Raw genomic sequence first — 19695 nt, 5'->3', positions numbered from 1 at the left:
CATCTATATAGTGAGTAGCAATTTATCCCTTTCATAATATTGTTATTAAGAATTAAAGTGTTAGATATGCATATTTCACAAAACCATGAGACAGTACACTTTCGTTATCAATGCTGTCTATAACAAAGACTAGTCACAGTGGTGTAGCATGTGATACATGCTTGCTTGGAGAAACTTACCATTGTGCTGCCCGCAGAGCAATGTACAATTTTTACTGCAATTGAAATTTCCTTGTAGATGGAACACATGTGATTACATAGCAAGCAGCTTTGTTTGCCATAAAGGAGAATGACAACTAATAATGCACTATAAATAGGATGTATTTATATACGTATTTTTTTCTTTGAAAATTACCATTGTAATCAAGTAAGTGTTAAGTTACTAATTGCAGATAAACAGCAGCTCTTCTCTAAGTGGAAGTTTTCTCGTTAATTTATCTGATAAAATTTAGATGGTATGAGTGCAAATAGCACTTCAGTATAGCAATAATTTATTGTTAACATGGGATACAGATTATGTTTCTATAATGTCTTTGTTTCATGTTAATGTATACCTTGACTTCTTCCAGATTCCTAAAGGTTGTCACTTTTCAATGGGATTTACAGAACATGATGTGTGAATGAATAAATTAAAATGACAATGTTGTGCTTTTTCCCCAAATGACAACATCTTTGGAGAAGACAAAGTGTAAATTGTTTGGTGTTTGAAACTGCTTACAACTGCACCAACTGTATCTAATGACTGTGCTGTTGACAGAATGTTAAACTCTTATGTTCCTTCTTTTTACAACTGTACCACATCTCTGAAGTATCTGAGCACGCAAAGAAATTCATTGGGTGATACACTTGGTCATACAATATGACTTTCATTACAATATTGACACTGACGATGACACTGTGTGCAAAACAGTTACTTGTACCATGAGACTAATGGGTCATTCCATGTCAAGTCATCCAGGCCATGACACCCAGTATCTAGTTGTGAACCGAGATTTTGTGTACTGCTTTTGTATCTAATATCATGAACTTTTGCCAATTTTTATTGTTTTATATACATTCTGTTGGTAGCAACTGCTGAAAGTTTGATGCAATGCATTACTTCAAAGTAAACTCTAAAATTTGAAAACTGGCTTCAGTTTTTAAACAAAAACTGGTGTGCTGACAGTTTTTCCCCCAAATATCCTATGTGATGCATATATCATGTCCCAGGAATTGTTTTTGCACTTGTGAAGTGCTGAGAAAGATAATGTCTGACTTGTACCATTTCATATTTTGAAACAAAGAGAACTGAAATGCCTTCCAAGTTCTCGTGACAGGATTCAAATACCTGTGAAGCTGTAAGTATTTGATCTTTATAAACTCTTTGCAAACTTGTTTTTGTGACAAGTCTTAACAGTGCCACCAATACCATCATAGGGAGATTTGCCATGGTTGGTAGCAAAAACGGACCAGCTGAACTTTATGTTGAAATCGTGTTCATGGTAGCAGATATTTCCGAAATTCTTACAATTTTTACATTGTGCAGCACAACGATCAGTGAAATATTCAACATGCGCAAGATGAATTTCTGGAAATTCACACTTTAAAAAAATTCAATACAGTCTTCTCAGTCTGGTACACCAAGGCAGCGTCATGTTCTAGATTATCAGAAACAACAGTTTGTCCTTTTTGTAAAATATATGGACAGTGTGAAAAGTGCAGCTGCCATTGTTCCAATGGTACCCAACACTGATCCTTCATCAAGTGTTTCCTTCTTCATTTTCAGATAATCAGATTGTGATTGAGAAATAAAAGAGAGTGGAGTAAGTTTTTCAATTTTCTTAATTAGTGTGTCACAGAATTCTGATAGAGAAGTGATTTGAACACTTAAAGTCATTCTATCAGTTGATACCCACTGACTGTACTGAAACATCTCATCAGGATCATAGTCTTCTATTTCATTTTTTTTTTAAATTGTGAATTGTGGTTTATTAGTCTCATAATACACATAATCAAAATCATTTGGTTCAGGTCTAAGTGGGTTTGAAGCAATGAACTGGTGTGGCATTTTTCACACAGATGAAGCATACAGGCTTGGTTATTTATATCACACGTTATTATTTTCCTTAGATCTTGGTATGTTTCTTTAATATAAATGGAATTTAGAAGCAACTCTTTAGTTTTTGCAGTGTATCATGTGGCAATGTCTTTCCTTCTTTCTGCTCAGCCAACGATAAACTACCCTTCTCCATTAAAAGGGCTCTTGCTTGTCGTATCAAATATTCAGAAAACTGTCATTTAACAGAAATTGCAAACTTCTCATTTGTCAACTGTTCATTGACTCTTTTGTGTAGAATAAATATATTTAAGGCAAATGTGTACCCTATGAATTCTCATAACCACATCGTCACCATCACCTCCATCTTGAACACAGCATGTGAGTGCAGCACAAAAGTCAGCTTACTGCATGTAAGCAACAATACCCACGTTTCCATTTCAACATAAATGACTAGTTCATTCCCGTTTTTCTTTTTATGTATTTACTCTATTTTAAACACATTTTTATTGCTTTCATAACTTATAGAACAGAAGATAAGGATTCATTTTTAAACAAGTCTTTTGCATTGTAACATTTCTATAATTTTTTGTTTTGTATCATTTTTACATTGATTTGTAATGAACAATTAATTATATATATATAAAAAAATCCATTATAAATGCAAGCACTGTCAAATAAAAATGAAAAAAAAAACCTTGAATCTACTGCATTGCAACTATATATGTTTTTATTCATTGATGCCATGTTAATGTATGGTAATGCATTGTTCACCAAATACCACTTATGACACTTAGATATGAACCCCACATATCTTGAATTCTACTTTACATAAATTGCAAATAGAAATCGGAAAATGTTACAGATTTTAATTTTTTCTCATCCTATTGTTGAGTCTAGGGCACACACAAAAAACTTTGCAGTGAGGCGTGGTGGTGGTGGTGGTGGTGGTGGTGGTGTTTCATTACGCTGTCATTTATTTTCCCACAGGTAAGACCAAGATTACATTTATCGACACAATTCTGTCATTCTCTCTGCCAACTTATGTAATCTGTTAACACCACCACTTACCAAATGCCATTCTGCACACTTTTCTTAAAAAATAATTTTTAGTGTGGTGTCACCGCTAGACACCACACTTGCTAGGTGGTAGCTTTAAATCGGCCGCGGTCCATTAGTACATGTCGGACCCGCGTGTCGCCACTGTGTGATCGTAGACCGAGCGCCACCACACGGCAGGTCTAGAGAGAGACGTACGAGCACTCGCCCCAGTTGTACGGACGACATTGCTAGCGACTACACGTACGAAGCCTTTCTCTCATTTGCCGAGAGACAGTTAGAATAGCCTTCAGCTAAGTTAATGGCTACGACCTAGCAAGGCGCCATTTGTAACATTGCATGTATCTCAAGATATAGTCTCACTTCTATTATCAACAGAGATGTACCACAAGAGGGAATAAAGTTAAGTATACGAGAAGCCCCGTTCTTTTCTCTATAGCTTTCATCACGTATCCTGTTTCAGACTTCACGCCAGTCGGCGTGTGTGTACGTGTGCCTTTCGGCTACCCGTCACTGGCGACGAGGATGGGATTTGCGTCGACGTCGACGCACACTTTTTGTGGGACGAACACAGTCACTGTTAGCGAGAGGAACACTGGGCGGAGTGGCACTAACTACATGAATGTCCATGGGCGAAGGTTCCCGAGCCTGTGTGTCCTTGATTCGATGCCGGCGCGAAGTAAAGGGCCTGGAATGGTTGTGATTGTCTGATCTGAGCTTTTTCTGGCAAACACTTTGAACATGTCCTTTCTTATTACAGAAAAAGCAAATAGCTTGGCGTGACGGGCAAGTCTCACGCGAATGTCTAGTTGCACACCGCGGGCATGATTTCACTGCATTTGCTTGCTTTCTCCGGACCACATGGCGTCATCGCGCGTCGGATACCCCGACGCAATGGAGGTCGACCCTTCGGCCCCTCCTGTCTCATTACGGGCGCATACACCGCATGTTGACGTGCACCCTGGACTAGGTTTCCAGGCGTTTCCTAGCTCCCCTCGGACCGAATGGCCGGGTGCGGGTGGCACAGCCTCGCCTGTTGTTAGGCTCCCCACCTCATCGCATACGTCAACATGGGGTCCTCCCCACGGCGGGCGGAAGCCTTATAACATGACCGTTCGCCGATTTGCGGGGGAGGAATGTGGTGTCACCGCTAGACACCACACTTGCTAGGTGGTAGCTTTAAATCGGCCGCGGTCCATTAGTACATGTCGGACCCGCGTGACGCCACTGTGTGATCGTAGACCGAGCGCCACCACACGGCAGGTCTAGAGAGACGTACGAGCACTCGCCCCAGCTGTACGGACGACATTGCTAGCGACTACACGTACGAAGCCTTTCTCTCATTTGCCGAGAGACAGTTAGAATAGCCTTCAGCTAAGTTAATGGCTACGACCTAGCAAGGCGCCATTTGTAACATTGCATGTATCTCAAGATATAGTCTCACTTCTATTATCAACAGAGATGTACCACAAGAGGGAATAAAGTTAAGTATACGAGAAGCTCCGTTCTTTTCTTTATAGCTTTCATCACGTATCCTGTTTCAGACTTCACGCCAGTCGGCGTGTGTGTACGTGTGCCTTTCGGCTACCCGTAACTTGGACTGGCTGCCTTGTCAGTCCACTACATTTAGTATGTGCTATGGCAAGTTTTGCAGTAGTAAATACACTTCTTGTATAGATTTCAGTAGCACGTATATGTGTGCAATACATATCAATGTTTTGTAAGTGGCTTCAGACATCTATAAAGTTTTAGCACAGTCATCATTTTTAATGTGATTATGTCTAAATCAAAAAGAAAAGCATAGAACACTGCCAGGAAGGCAGGAGCTCCTTCTTCTTCCATTTGCTTATTCTTTTACCATACTTCCTTTCTTCATTTTTCTCAATAGCTTCGGAAACGGTGTAACCTTTTTCAACAGCTTAGTACTCATTTTAATGCATCTGAATCACACAGCCCCTCCCAACCTCTAAGTGATTCTGGCCTTTTGTTTCGCTAATGTAAGCTTGCAGGTAACGATAAGTCTCTGAGTACTGGCCAAAGAAATGCTTAGATTATCAATAAAATTGAGGACCAGCAGTAATGTAAAAAGTTCTCACAAAAATACTTACCTCAGGGACTCTCAAGCCTTGTTGCAAGGAAAGGTAAAAGCGTGCTAAGTATACTGGCAATATCTCTTCACCAGTCTTCTTAGCACAGAAGATGCGGCATAGTGCTCCCAGCGCCTCGGCTCGACCAGCTTCATACTTTCCTCCACCAGGTGGTAAGGGTGGCTCAGACTCATCTGCCAATGATGCTGGCTGGGAGAAGCTCCCTTTCCGATTATCAACAAGGACTGAACTTGGTCGTTTAGAAGAGTTCCCATCAAGCCCTGCAAAAATTTTTTCTGAATAACTTATTGGTCGTTTTGTAGTGTTTCATACACTAACAACATAAAACTGAACACCAAAAATGTTAAATTGTAATATGAGTCCAAATCGGTAATAAATGCCATTTAATTTATTTTTTCTTTCATACACGTCAGTGAAATAATGATGGCATAATAACATGTTCAATGCAAAATCAAAATATTTGTTTTGATACTGTATCAATAATGTCAGAGTAAAGCAAAATAAGTGAATATATTCTGGTGTCAGACGTTGCGCAAGTGGAATGCGCGCCAGCGGTTATGGACCTGGATACTGTGCTCCGGCGCTCGCCTGCACCACGAGCCTCACGGTTTGAGCGCACCACTCTCCGTGCCACGTGAAGTTTGCAGCCAATCGTGTTTCCTGAGGTCAGGTACTTAGGTGGCTGCACGATGCTATCCCAGCAGTCTGGTACTCACTGTAGTTCGCATGTGCATCTCGGCCCTGCTGCGTTCCAGTTCTGTGTGTTGATATACCTACTGTTGTTGTTTGCAGTGTTCCTGCATTGTTGTCTCATCATGTTTGTCACCTCAGTTCTTGCTTGCTTGCCTCTTGTTTTGTCCGGGTCAGCCACTGTGTCTGTCATCCCCAACTTGTTTGTCTGTCCTGTCTGTTCTTAGCTAGCAATACCTCCAGTGGCTTCCCTGCCTGGTCGCTTCGCCTCTTCATTCTCTGCTGTGCACTACTCACTGGTCATTCACACCTATAACATTGGCGAAAAGGTAGAACATTCGGCAGCATGGAGGCTAAGTTCATCTGTCTCTTGGAGCAACAGCAGTAGTATCTCATGCAGCAGCAGCAGCAGCAGTGCCAGTTAGAAGTCCCAGTTAGAAGTCCCAGTTAGAACTCTAACAGCAATCCTTGCAGTTGCTGTCAGACAAAGTCTGAACACAGGATGCCCTCCTGCACCAGCTCCTGGGTGTCCCAGTTTCTGATGCTTCCCCATGTCCGCTGTCATTTCTGCCCTTTGATGATGCTAAGAAAGACTGGGAAACATACTTGTATCATCTGAAACAAAATTTCACAGTGTTTCAGGTCACAAATGACTCCCTGCAGCGGTCGTTATTCTTGTGCTGTGCATCAGCAGACACATTCTTTCTGCTCAGGAAGTTGGCACTGTTGCCCGACCCTGTGGTTCTCTCCTTTAACGAGATATGTGTGCTGCTGACTAACTACTATTCCCAGCGCTACCATGTCGTGGTATCTCGGCTTCAGTTCCACCAGTACCATAAACAGCCTGGTCAGTTGTACTATTCTTGGGTCACAGATTTGCAGGGTCTCAGCCGCAAATGCAACTTCATCTGCACCAATCAGCATTGCAAGGCATCATATATGGACTCCTTAATTTGTGATGTGATCATTCAACCTGTGTTGAAACTCAATAACCCCTCACTGGAAGAGAATCTGCACATAGCCCACTCCCTTGAAATCTCAGAAGTGGCAAACAAGCGTCTCATGTCGAGGCCGCAGGTGGTAGCAGTAGAATCCTCCTCGCGGGTGCCTCCCTCACACCATCGGCATGGTACAGCCCACAGAACCCAACATCGACGAGACTCCTCCTTGTGCGATGTCTCTATGGCTTCAGAGCCACCAGTCGCACCTCATTTGATGGTCGCATGGATCGCTTCCATCTCGCCCATGATGCTTTTCCACCCACTCTCGCACAGACTGTCCCCATCGCTGGAAGATGTGCATGTTCTGTCAGAAAGATGACCAACTCCGTTTTGTCTGTTGCAGCCACTCATCCCACTCTCACTCTCCACCCACAGGGCATCACGATACCGTGCACATGCTGCAGTCAGACATCCCATTGGTCGTCCCATTGACGTAGAAGTTGTTCCTCACACTCCACATTTTTAACATGGACATTCATTTCCAGGTTGACACGGGGCCACCATCACCTTGATCAATCTGGCGATGCATACACGCCTGGGTTTCCCGGGGCTGTCTTCCACCTCTCGGTGATTGGTTGCTTACAGTGATGGTTTTATCCCCCTCTGTGGGCAGTTCTCGATAGCGGCCACCTATAAACATGTTCCCCGGCTCCTGACTCTACTGGTGGTTGACCATCCCTTGGCTTCAAACATTTTTGGACTCGATGCTTTCATTCTGTTTGGCATTTTGATTTCAAATGAAGATAAGGTCATTTCCACTGTCGTCCCGTTCCAGGATCTTACCTTGATGATCTGTGGCCGGCCTATGTCTCTCTGTTTCAGTCTGACTAAGGGTGTGCTTCGGACTTCCAGGCGCACATTGCTCTCTGGCCAAATGCTCAGCTGCAGTTCTTTCAGACTTGACCCAATCCAGTGGCCTTGCATCCAGCAGTCAAGCAAGAACTCAATCAACTGCAGGCTGCTGGCATCATTGAGCCCATGTAGGCGAGTGCCTGGGTGACTCCCTTGGTGGTGGTGGATTGCCTATGCGGGGATTTCGGAGTTACAATCAATGCACAACCCCTGGTTGTAACTTACCCATTCCCTGGCAGGAAGACCTTCTCAGACTTGCTCATGGCGAGTACTTCTCCAAGATCTCTCTAAGATCAAGCTGAAGGAGGCTTACCACCAATTACCCTTAGATGAGGAATCCCAGAACATTGTGGTCATCAACACGCCTTTCAGATTATATAAATACAAGGGCCTTCCATTTGGTATTTCCTTGGTGCCGGGAATCTTCAATAGGTACCTGGAAAAGCTCACATGGCCCATCCCGGCTTGTGTCAATTATCTCTATGACATCTTGCTCACTGGCCATACACGCCACAAGCATATGCATAACCTTGATACCTGTTTTCATGCTCTGCAGGATGCATGCTTACGTTCTTGGCTGGAAAAGTGTAGTTTTTTTCAACCAGAAGTCGAATACCTGGGGCACTAGCTCAGCATTCATCCATCAGATCACAACTTCGCGGTCATCAATGCCCTTCCCCGCCCCAAGGATTTATCTGACCTCCAGGCTTTTTTTGGGCAAGATTAACAGCTACTTAAAGTTTTTACCCCGGCTGCTGATGTTGCACAGCCCCTCAATCACTTGTGTCGCAAAGGGGTGCCATTAACTGGACTCCTGCCTGTGATCATGCTTTTCTCCGCTTGAAAACTATGCTCAAGTCCACCCCTTGTCTGAACCCATCTCTCCATTGGCCCCTTGGTTGTGGTGCCCAATGCTTCGGCCTATAGTATTGGGGCAGTCCTGGCTCACAGGAATGTGGATGGCTCAGAACAGCCCATTGCATATGCATCCAAGACACTATCCCCAGCACAGAGTAATTATGCTCAGAATGAGAAAGAGGCTCTAGTGATTGCGTTCGCCATTCAAAAGTTTCACATTTACCTGTCTGGGACAAAGTTCACTCCCCTCATTGATCACAAGCCTTTGGTTGCTCTCTTCGGCCCACACACACACACACCTCCCTGAGTGAACTGCTCAATGTCTCCAGCGCTGGGCGCTGTTCTTACGCAATTATACTTACATTATCCAATATAAGCCCACCTCTCAACACTCCAACGCCGATGCCTTGTCACGTATCTCCCCACGCCCTGATCCCAAGTTCAACCAGAAGAAAGTCCTCTGATTTCACACTGATATGGCCCACCAAGATACACTGGATAGATTTCCCGTCACGGCTGCACTGGTCACCTCTGGCACACGCAGCACACCTGTTCTGCGCTATGTTCTCCACTATGTGACCCATGGTTGGTCCACCTATCTGACGCTCTGGTTGAAAACTGAATTCTGCCCCTGGCGGCACCTCTCCCACAAGCACTCAGTTGTGATCATCCCACCCTATTTGTGCCACTGCAATCTATGCTTGCTACACCGCAGACACCGGGGGACGTCCAGTATGAAGGCGTTGTCTTGCCGGCATGTGTACAGGCCTGGCATCGGTGGCAAGATCGAACTCTTGATCCGTGGGAGCACAGTGTGTGTGCGCATCACCAGGCCAGCCTGCCGCAATCATTTGCCCCCTGGCACATGCCTTGTTGGCCCTGGGACCGCATCCATCTCAATTTTGTGGACCCATTCTTGGGATCAATGTGGTTACTCATTGTGGATGCATAGTCCAGATACCTGTATGTGGTGCACATGGCGTCCACCATGCCACACTCATAGCCTTGGCTCATGTTCTCCCCATCAAAGGCCTGCCTTGTACCTTGGTCTCCGATAATTGCGCCCAATTCACAGCAGCCTCCTTCACACACTCTGTGAGGCCAATGGTACCAAACACATCTGCACCCCTCTGTTCCATCTATCCTCCAATGGCACTGCAGAGCAACTGGTCAGGATGTTTAAACAATAGCTTACAAAAGTGGTGAAATCCTCTGCCACCTTGTTGGCCCTCATCTTATTCCTGAACCCTAATCACACCAAGACGGTTGATGTCATAGTCCTGCTGAACTCCTCCATGGGCAGCAACCATGGACCCTGCTCCATCTGCACACACCATCTGAACCCCACTTCCAACCCTCTCAGCGCTACACCCCGGGCACAGTCGTGTGGGCTTACTCATATGGGGGCAAGGCTGCTTGGACTCCCACCACAGTAGTCACGACCTATGGAGGGGCTCCAGTGATGCCACCATAACCAACTCTGGTACAGACACAGAAGGGGCTCCAGCTGTGCCACCATAACCAACTCTCGTACAGACACAGAAGGGGCTCCAGGGGTGCCACCATAACCAACTCTGGTGCAGACACAGAACGGGCTCCAGGGGTGCCACCATAACCAACTCTGAGACAGACACAGATGGGGCTCCAGTGCCGCCACCATAACCAACTCCAGCCTCGTACCCCTTCATGGCACCTCACATTCTCCAACCCTCCCGCCTCCCTCTGGTTTGCCCGATGCCCTCAAGTCAGCCCCACTGCCAATGGGCACCGGCTCCCTGCAGGCACGCCGGCACTCCTTCCCGCATCCACAAGGATCGAAAACACCATGCGATGCCCTGCCCCTCCAGTGAAGTTTTGGTGGATCCCATGGATGGCTCTCCCAAGCCACCGCTGGCGGTCGACGCCACAGGGTCTCCCTCCGTTCCCTCCTTCCATCCACCACAGCACCGTCCGGGGTGTTTCCACCCCTACGCACAGGTTTTGGGGTGGAGGGGTCTGGAGTCGGAAGGAGCGGAAGTTGAATGCGTGCCGAGGGTACACACCTGGATACCCACTTGAGGTGTCAGTGCTCTGGTGTGCACCTGTGGCATGAGCTATGCGGTGCAAGTGCGCCACTTTCCATACCATGTGAAATCCACGGCCGATAGCGTTTCCCACAGTCAGGCATTTAGATGGCCGCATGGCGCTACCCTGGCAGTCTGGTGCTTGCCACAGTTCACGTGTGCATCTCAGCCATCCTGCATTCCAGTTCCGCATGTTGATATACCTACTGCCATTGTTTGGAGTGTTCCTGCATTGTTGTTGTCTCACCAAGTTTATCATCTCAGTTCTTGCTTGCTTGCCTCATATTGTGTAGTGGTCAGTCGTAGTGTGTGTCGCCCCCTACTTGTTTGTCTGTCCTGTCTGTTTGTAGTTAGAGGTACCTCCAGCGGCTCCTCCACCTGGTAGCTTCGTGTCTCCATTCTCAGCCATGCACCTCTCACCGGTTGCTCGCGGCTATAACATTGGTGACGAGGTAAAAGGCTTGGTAGCATGGAGGCTAAGTTCGTCTGTCTCCTGAAGTAACAGCAGCAGATCCACAGCTTTACATCATACTGTAAATGAAAGCTAATTGGAGAGCCTATTGGCCACAAAGCTAATGATGCTGTACAGAAAGCCATGAAGGGCTTTGAATGATCTGCAGTTTACTTCTCTGTCCAATCAAGTGAATTTCTCCATCGGCTGTACAGCCACAGATTACCAGAAAAACCAAATCCACTGTGGTTTCAGGGTTTTTGAAACCCACACAAAACACAAAGAAACAATTATGTAAGAAATCACTGTTGATGACAATCAGGCACTTTTTATTTATTTTCTGTGATTATTACCACTAAAGAAAAATACAGTGTTCATTAAAGTAACTATGAAAGTTTTCTTACATTATCTGTAAAGTTTCATAAACCTGTTTACTACCAAATGGATTTTCTGAACATCATGTAGTTATTAATTACAGAAATTTGGAGGTACTTGATCAGACATTTACTACAAACAACAATACATCTTATTAATTAAATTTTATGGCAGTAGCACAGATAACAGAGTAAGCAGTGCTTTGTAAGGATTCTGGGTAGTTTGTGAAGTGGGTTAATTATAGGTTATATCTACACTCCTGGAAATTGAAATAAGAACACCGTGAATTCATTGTCCCAGGAAGGGGAAACTTTATTGACACATTCCTGGGGTCAGATACATCACATGATCACACTGACAGAACCACAGGCACATAGACACAGGCAACAGAGCATGCACAATGTCGGCACTAGTACAGTGTATATCCACCTTTCGCAGCAATGCAGGCTGCTATTCTCCCATGGAGACGATCGTAGAGATGTTGGATGTAGTCCTGTGGAACGGCTTGCCATGCCATTTCCACCTGGCGCCTCAGTTGGACCAGCGTTCGTGCTGGACGTGCAGACCGCGTGAGACGACGCTTCATCCAGTCCCAAACATGCTCAATGGGGGACAGATCCGGAGATCTTGCTGGCCAGGGTAGTTGACTTACACCTTCTAGAGCACGTTGGGTGGCACGGGATACATGCGGACGTGCATTGTCCTGTTGGAACAGCAAGTTCCCTTGCCGGTCTAGGAATGGTAGAACGATGGGTTCGATGACGGTTTGGATGTACCGTGCACTATTCAGTGTCCCCTCGACGATCACCAGTGGTGTACGGCCAGTGTAGGAGATCGCTCCCCACACCATGATGCCGGGTGTTGGCCCTGTGTGCCTCGGTCGTATGCAGTCCTGATTGTGGCACTCACCTGAACGGCGCCAAACACGCATACGACCATCATTGGCACCAAGGCAGAAGCGACTCTCATCGCTGAAGACGACACTTCTCCATTCGTCCCTCCATTCACGCCTGTCGCGACACCACTGGAGGCGGGCTGCACGATGTTGGGGCGTGAGCGGAAGACGGCCTAACGGTGTGCAGGACCGTAGCCCAGCTTCATGGAGACGGTTGCGAATGGTCCTCGCCGATACCCCAGGAGCAACAGTGTCCCTAATTTGCTGGGAAGTGGCGGTGTGGTCCCCTACGGCACTGCGTAGGATCCTACGGTCTTGGCGTGCATCCGTGCGTCGCTGCGGTCCGGTCCCAGGTCGACGGGCACGTGCACCTTCCGCCGACCACTGGCGACAACATCGATGTACTGTGGAGACCTCACGCCCCACGTGTTGAGCAATTCGGCGGTACGTCCACCCGGCCTCCCGCATGCCCACTATACGCCCTCGCTCAAAGTCCGTCAACTGCACATACGGTTCATGTCCACGCTGTCGCGGCATGCTACCAGTGTTAAAGACTGCGATGGAGCTCCGTATGCCACGGCAAACTGGCTGACACTGACGGCGGCGGTGCACAAATGCTGCGCAGCTAGCGCCATTCGACGGCCAACACCGCGGTTCCTGGTGTGTCCGCTGTGCCGTGCGTGTGATCATTGCTTGTACAGCCCTCTCGCAGTGTCCGGAGCAAGTATGGTGGGTCTGACACACTGGTGTCAATGTGTTCTTTTTTCCATTTCCAGGAGTGTATATATGACACACAACATCAAGAAATCCACTAGTGTTTGTTCTGGTATCCAGCGACTAGTGGTCAGTGTCTGTTCACCTAGTTGGTGCGGCTGTGAAATGTGGCTTGATCTCAACAATCAAGTCTGCAATCGTGATCTTTTTCAACTTAATTATGACTGACTGAATAGTATTTTGTGGTATTTTCCTGTGTCATCATCATATAGTGACTATATGAGATCATTTTGGACTGGCAAAAGATATATTTCTCATGTTGGAATATTCCAGAGTTCAACAGAATTAGATTATCACTTAGCACCAAGTTTTCATTACAAGCTATTTACAACAGTTCTCCATAATTTAAAATGTTTGTAAGAAATTCAAGAAAGTAATTTAAATTATTACACTACTGGCCATTAAAATTGCTACACCAAGAAGATGGCATGCTACAGACGCAAAATTTAACTGACAGGAAGAAGATGCTGTGATATGCAAATGATTAGCTTTTCAGAGCATTCACACAAGGTTGGTGCTGGTGGCGACACTTACAACGTGCTGACATGAGGAAAGTTTCCAACAGATTTCTCATACACAAACAGCAGCTGACCGGCATTGCCTGGTGAGACATTGTTGTGATGCCTCATGTAAGGAGGAGAAATGCGTACCATCACGTTTCCGACTTTGATAAAGGTCGGATTGTAGCCTATCGCAATTGCAGTTTATCGCATCGCGACATTGCTGCTCGCGTTGCTCGAGATCCAATGACTGTCAGCAGAATATGGAATTGGTGGGTTCAGGAGGGTAATACGGAACGCCATGCTGGATCCCAACGGCCTCGTATCGCTAGCAGTCGAGATGACAGGCATCTTATCCGCATGGCTGTAACGGATCGTGCAGCCACGTCTCGATCCCTGAGTCGACAGATGGGGATGTTTGCAAGACAACAACCATCTGCACGAACAGTTCAACGACGTTTACAGCAGCTTGGACTATCAGTTCGGAGACCATGGCTGCGGTTACCCTTGATGCTGCATCACAGACAGGAGCGCCTGCGATGGTGTACTCAACGATGAACCTGGGTGTACGAATAGCAAAACGTCATTTTTTTGGATGAAATCAGGTTCTGTTTACAGCATCATGATGGTCGCATCCGTGTTTGGCGACATCGCGGTGAACGCACACTGGATGCATGTATTCGTCATCGCCATACTGGCGTATCACCTAGCATGATGGTATGGGATGCCACTGGTTACACATCTCGGTCACCTCTTGTTCGCATTGACGGAACTTTGAACAGTGGACATTACATTTCAGATGTGTTACGACCCGTGGCTCTACCCTTCATTTGATCCCTGTGAAACCCTACATTTCAGCAGGATAATGCATGACCCCAGTGTTGCAGGTCCTGTACGGGCCTTTCTGGATACAGAAAATGTTCAACTGCTGCCCTGGACAGCACATTCTCCAAATCTCTCACCAATTGAAAACGTCGGGTCAATGGCGGCCGAGCAACTGGCTCGTCACAATACGCCAGTCACTACTCTTGATGAACTGTGGTATCGTGTTGAAGCTGCAAGGGCAGCTGTACCTGTACACGACATCCAAGCTATGTTTGACTCAATGCCCAGGCGTATCAAGGCCGTTATTACGGCCAGAGGTTGTTGTTCTGGATACTGATTTCTCAGGATCTATGCACCCAAATTGTGTGAAAATGTAATCACATGTCAGTTCTAGTATAATATATTTGTCCAATGAATATCCGTTTATCATCTGCATTTCTTCTTGGTGTAGCAATTTTGATGGCCAGTGGTGTATCACAGGGAATATCTGTTAGAATGTAAATACTTTAGAAGTAAAGGGGACCACTCACCAAAGAGCAGAAGTGTGGAGTCTGAGCCATAGGAAGGCACACACACAGGAAAGACAGAAAACTTGCTACTTTTCAGAATTAATCCTTTAGCATTGTGTGTCGAGCCAGCACTCTGTAGGGGCACAAGTGTTTGATTCTGTGTGTGTGTGTGTGTGTGTGTGTGTGTGTGTGTGTGTGTGGTTTGTACTGCTTGAGATTGAAAGTGGATTCACTTCAATAGCTATCAAGCTCACTCTTTTTCTTGTGTATGCACCTCTCAATGCTTTGGCTTTTTGGGGAGTTGTCTCCTTTACTCTTAAAGTAACTGTAATTTAAATTATTCATAGTTTGGCACTTAAAAACTTACTTGTGGCAGCTGACCTGTTCTGGAACGCACCCTCACATCCTATGTTAGCTGCTTCAAACAACCATTCCCCAAAGAGGTGCAAGATGCTGTTACACTTTGGTCGACCAGGAGCAAGAGGGTTCCTTGTATCAGAACCAAGACTTAAAACTGCTGTAAAATAATTTTAAAAAATAGTTGCAGAGAAATCTATATTTAGTAAACATCACTGAAAAATCTAAGGTTCTGATGTAATAATAAATAATTATACCACAATTATCTTTTCATTAATTAAACAAATGATGTACTTAATTGTCTGTCTGTTGCCTACAAGAACCAACCGATGACACATGAGGGGCTAACTCATCAATTCTATAACAGCAGTGACCGTCGGTTTCTCATCCATTTACACAGAAGATTATTTTATGGTCCATTCAAACAAGTTTTGAATTAATAAAACTACATTGTCAATTTATTCATTTTTCGTGCAAAGTGCACGATAAGATTCCACCCGTCTGCTTTGAACCCTGCAGTCCTGTGAGACATCATGAGTTTACAGTACGAATGATGTAAGTATTCTGTTACTGAATGTTATCTGTGGCTTTCCTAGTTACTACCATAATCTATAGTGTTTGTAAATTATGCTACTTATTCCAAATATGTCGTGATGTACAAGGGTGTGGTCTGGGTGAAACCTAAGAGCGCAGCTTAAATTGTTGATAGAGAAACGTAAATATTGTACTTTTATTTTTTTCTCACAAATATATGGCTGTTTCTTTCTGTATTTAACATGATTTCCATGGGTGAGATTAGGCATGAACTTAACAGCACAAGTTAAATTGTTGCGATTGGAACAATTAGTAATTACAATTATCCTGTTGTTTCTTATTATTACTTGGCTCTTTTAGTAATGTGGCAAGCTTGTTGAAGGTGAGGTTATACACAAAACTAAGGGCACAGTTCAAATGGTCATTAGTGAAAAAAGGTTTTTAAAAATATTTGGATTTTCTAGGTTTATTCTTAGGGAATTTTCCTGTATTATTTTTCAGTTATGTCCTCATTCTGTATTGGTGTGTCTGGTACTGCTGTCTTTCTTTGAGCTACATAGGTCAAGTGAAAAATTCCATTCGAATTGTGCAATTTTTTGTTCAGTTTACTCTATAGGATATCATGTGTGCAGTTTCTCAACTATCTAGTTCTTTTTTGGTGGTTGTCTTGTATCACTGTCATCATTCAAGTTATATAGTTCCAGTGTATGCTGCGATTCCATTTGTGTGTTTTTCTTTTATTTTCATTTGCTTTATCCTGGAAGAATATGTGTGTATTATTTTTTGATTATGATGTTGTTTTGTGGAGGTGTGTCTGGTATCCCTGTTTCCGTTTGAGCTACACAGGTCCAGCAAAATATTCAATTTTAATTTGTGTTTTCTACATTTTTTGTTCAATTTATTACAGAGGATTTTGTGTGTGTGCCTTTTCTCATTTTTTATTTTCCAGGTGTGGGTGGTGAGTGGGGCTGTCTGATATAACTATCTTCATCTGAGATGTATAGGTCAAGTGAAAAATTCGATTCCAATTCTGCGATTGTTGCTCAAGACTCCCTGATTCCTACTGCTGTCCCATTAATTTCATTTTATTAGGTAACTGAAATATTTCATGTATTTTTTAGGTTTTTTTGTAACCATAATGGTCTGTCTTGTGGTCACCATTTTAAAGAATGTAACTGACTTGTTATTAAATGTTATCTGTGGTTGTCTTAGTAACTTGGGTAAACTATCCTGTTTACTCAAAATATGATATCGTGGGTCAAAGCAAATGGGTAAAAATCATCCTTTGCTCATTTCCCCATTTTTCAGTTAGGCTCCTTGCTTTGCAAGTGTGGTTAAGCATTTATGACAAAAGATTTATGAGGACTCATTAAAAAAGTTTTAAAAAATATATATTTTTAAATTATTACTTGCTCTATCAATAAAACCAAAATTATTTCTTGAGATGCTCACCATTACAAAAATAAATAAATAAATTTTAAAAATGGAAATAATCAAAAGAAGGTAAATATGTGGGAAATTAATAGCAAGAAGGCAACAAATACGTAAAAGGCGATAACAGAAAATCTATGATGTTATGAGTGTTAATCACCATCATTTAATCTTAAAAGAGAAATAGTGAACGATGAGCAAAGCACATTTAACAGAACTGAAGAATATTTTACCAATGAAATTAATAAATGTTCTTAGAATTGAACATATGCCTCCAGAAATTTGCACGCATGACTATAAGCCAAGCAGCAATGGTAAATCATCATAAGGCATCAGTGATGTAACATTCCAATTAAAATGATGAAAGTGTAAGATGATGACAATGAGCCTGAGGTGCAAAAAGAAGACTGCTGTTCCATTTAAATAGTACACCAAAGAGTAAGATTGGAATTAAATTAGCAGCAAGGGAGTATGTTTGTGGAATTAGAAATGAATAATCCAAAATGAAATAGTACAAACATGACAGATGGAGCTACACAGAATAAATGAAGAAGAAATCACTGCAAATTAAACACCAATGCAAGGAACGTTAACACAAATAATTACCAAAGACAAACTAGTTGCCATCAGTATATGATTTCGTTTTATAGTTAATTATTTCCTAGTGTTCCCAACCATAAATATAAATCTACTCCCTCTCTCTTATTACTGTGGATACAAGATGGGCAATTCATGGAGAAATCAGATTGCCTTAGCACCCTTTGTTTGCGTGTGTTAGAAGACATTAAGATGAAGACCACAGTGCAAAATTAACTATGGTGTGACACAAGTAAGATGATTCCCGTTCACCTAATATCAAAGTGTCTACTTTTTCATAAGTGGAAAATTTATCTGTATTCTTAAAACAGCAGAAATAGAGAAAGACAGGTTAAATCTGTGTGTCAATATGTCATATACTAGTTCAGCCAGTGAAATTCAGTATATTGATGAGACTTTTTTTGTGCTGAGTAGAAATCTGGACAATAAATGTAACTATTTAACATGCAGCTTTACCTTAAATCTACTGGATAAACATCTATGTACAGCATGAACTTCAAAAGATAAAGAAATAAAAGCTAAAACAGCAGCTTGAAAAGAAGTGTCCCATTTCTCACCACAAGGAAATGGAAGAACTTAATCAATGCTACAACAAACCGCTGTGTAGCTTTGGTAATCATGTTAATTTCACTGCTTATGTCAAATAATATAGTAACAGTAAAAAAATATTACAAGAGAGTCTCAGATTTCCTTATTGCTCAACAACCTGTAGCCCATGTACCTACCTTTCTTTGGTCTTTGATTAGATATTGACATTCCCCTTTAAGCTCGTAACAAATTTTTTATCAACAGTGTGAGAGACAAAAATCTCTAATTGTTATTCCCTTTTACTGAAATCACACTTTAATCATCAATAAATGACTATACCAGTCTCATAACAGATTCCTTCATTTTCTTTTGTTAAGGAGATTACTATTACCTTTCATTTTAAAAATTATTTATTTATAAAATCTGCGATTGCAATTTCAGCTGTTTTGCCATTTACAGGTAGAATACAGTGATTATTTTGGGCTTCAGCATGATAATTTTTTTTTAAATATCAGACAAGGATGTATATCACCATGATACTTATAGGGTGGGTGATGTGTGAATGACACGTCTGAAATTTTTAAAATTTTGATGTGTGCTTAAGCACAAAATGTTCACTGTATTCTGCTCTAAAATGGCTAAACACTCAGAATAGTGATAGCGTATTTTATAATGAATTTATTTTTTAACTGCCAAACGACACAAATATGTCTCCAAAAAGTCTTATATGACTCTGAACCCCAGCCATGAAAATAATATCGTTTATTTTAGTTAATGACATAGTTTTTATGCTTAATTTAATGGATGTTTATGCACATATCAAGACACTGTTCACCACCTCATGATGCACCTTCGACAGCACTTGTTATGAATTACATCAACTAGCATAATACCAGCTACAAGATAATCCTTGAACCTCCTGGTTACTGCAAATCACAATGACTCCCAAAAACACATGAAAAGATTGTCCAAAAGACCATAAGGCAAAACATCTTGGCTCTATGATCTCAATCTGTCAATTAAATGTTGAAGGCATAAGCAAAACAAAATTGTCAGCACCTACATGAAACTTTAAAAGATAATGTGATTAATGTCACCCAAGTGTAAGAAACACACACTGAAAATGAAATTCAATGTAAGATGAGAGGTTAGATAGATAAATAGACAGATGTATACAAGAGCCATGTACTACTCAACATCTGGCATAACAACCTATGTACGAGTGGACATTGGAAACACAGTACTTGAGAGGTG

At 43.1% G+C, this 19695-nt stretch overlaps 1 protein-coding gene across 7 annotated transcripts in view; it reads right to left on the bottom strand.

The window, feature by feature from the left end:
- Positions 1-19695, bottom strand: part of LOC126194626 (ral GTPase-activating protein subunit beta) — a 425832-nt gene that overhangs the window by 285143 nt on the left and 120994 nt on the right. For 6 of the 7 annotated variants that reach the window (XM_049932779.1, XM_049932783.1, XM_049932785.1 and 3 more), the window contains 2 exons: positions 15362-15511; positions 5202-5461 (listed from right to left, as the gene is read on the bottom strand). In XM_049932779.1, coding sequence (XP_049788736.1) covers positions 5202-5461; positions 15362-15511 — 410 coding nt within the window. The remainder of the gene's footprint in view (positions 1-5201; positions 5462-15361; positions 15512-19695) is intronic. The other variant, XM_049932781.1, reaches the window with a different exon arrangement.

This window comes from Schistocerca nitens, chromosome 7 (genome assembly GCF_023898315.1).
Source record: "Schistocerca nitens isolate TAMUIC-IGC-003100 chromosome 7, iqSchNite1.1, whole genome shotgun sequence".
Lineage (NCBI taxonomy): Eukaryota > Metazoa > Arthropoda > Insecta > Orthoptera > Acrididae > Schistocerca > Schistocerca nitens.
Note: the sequence above shows the minus strand (reverse complement) of the source record. Positions and strands in the feature narration are given on the sequence as shown.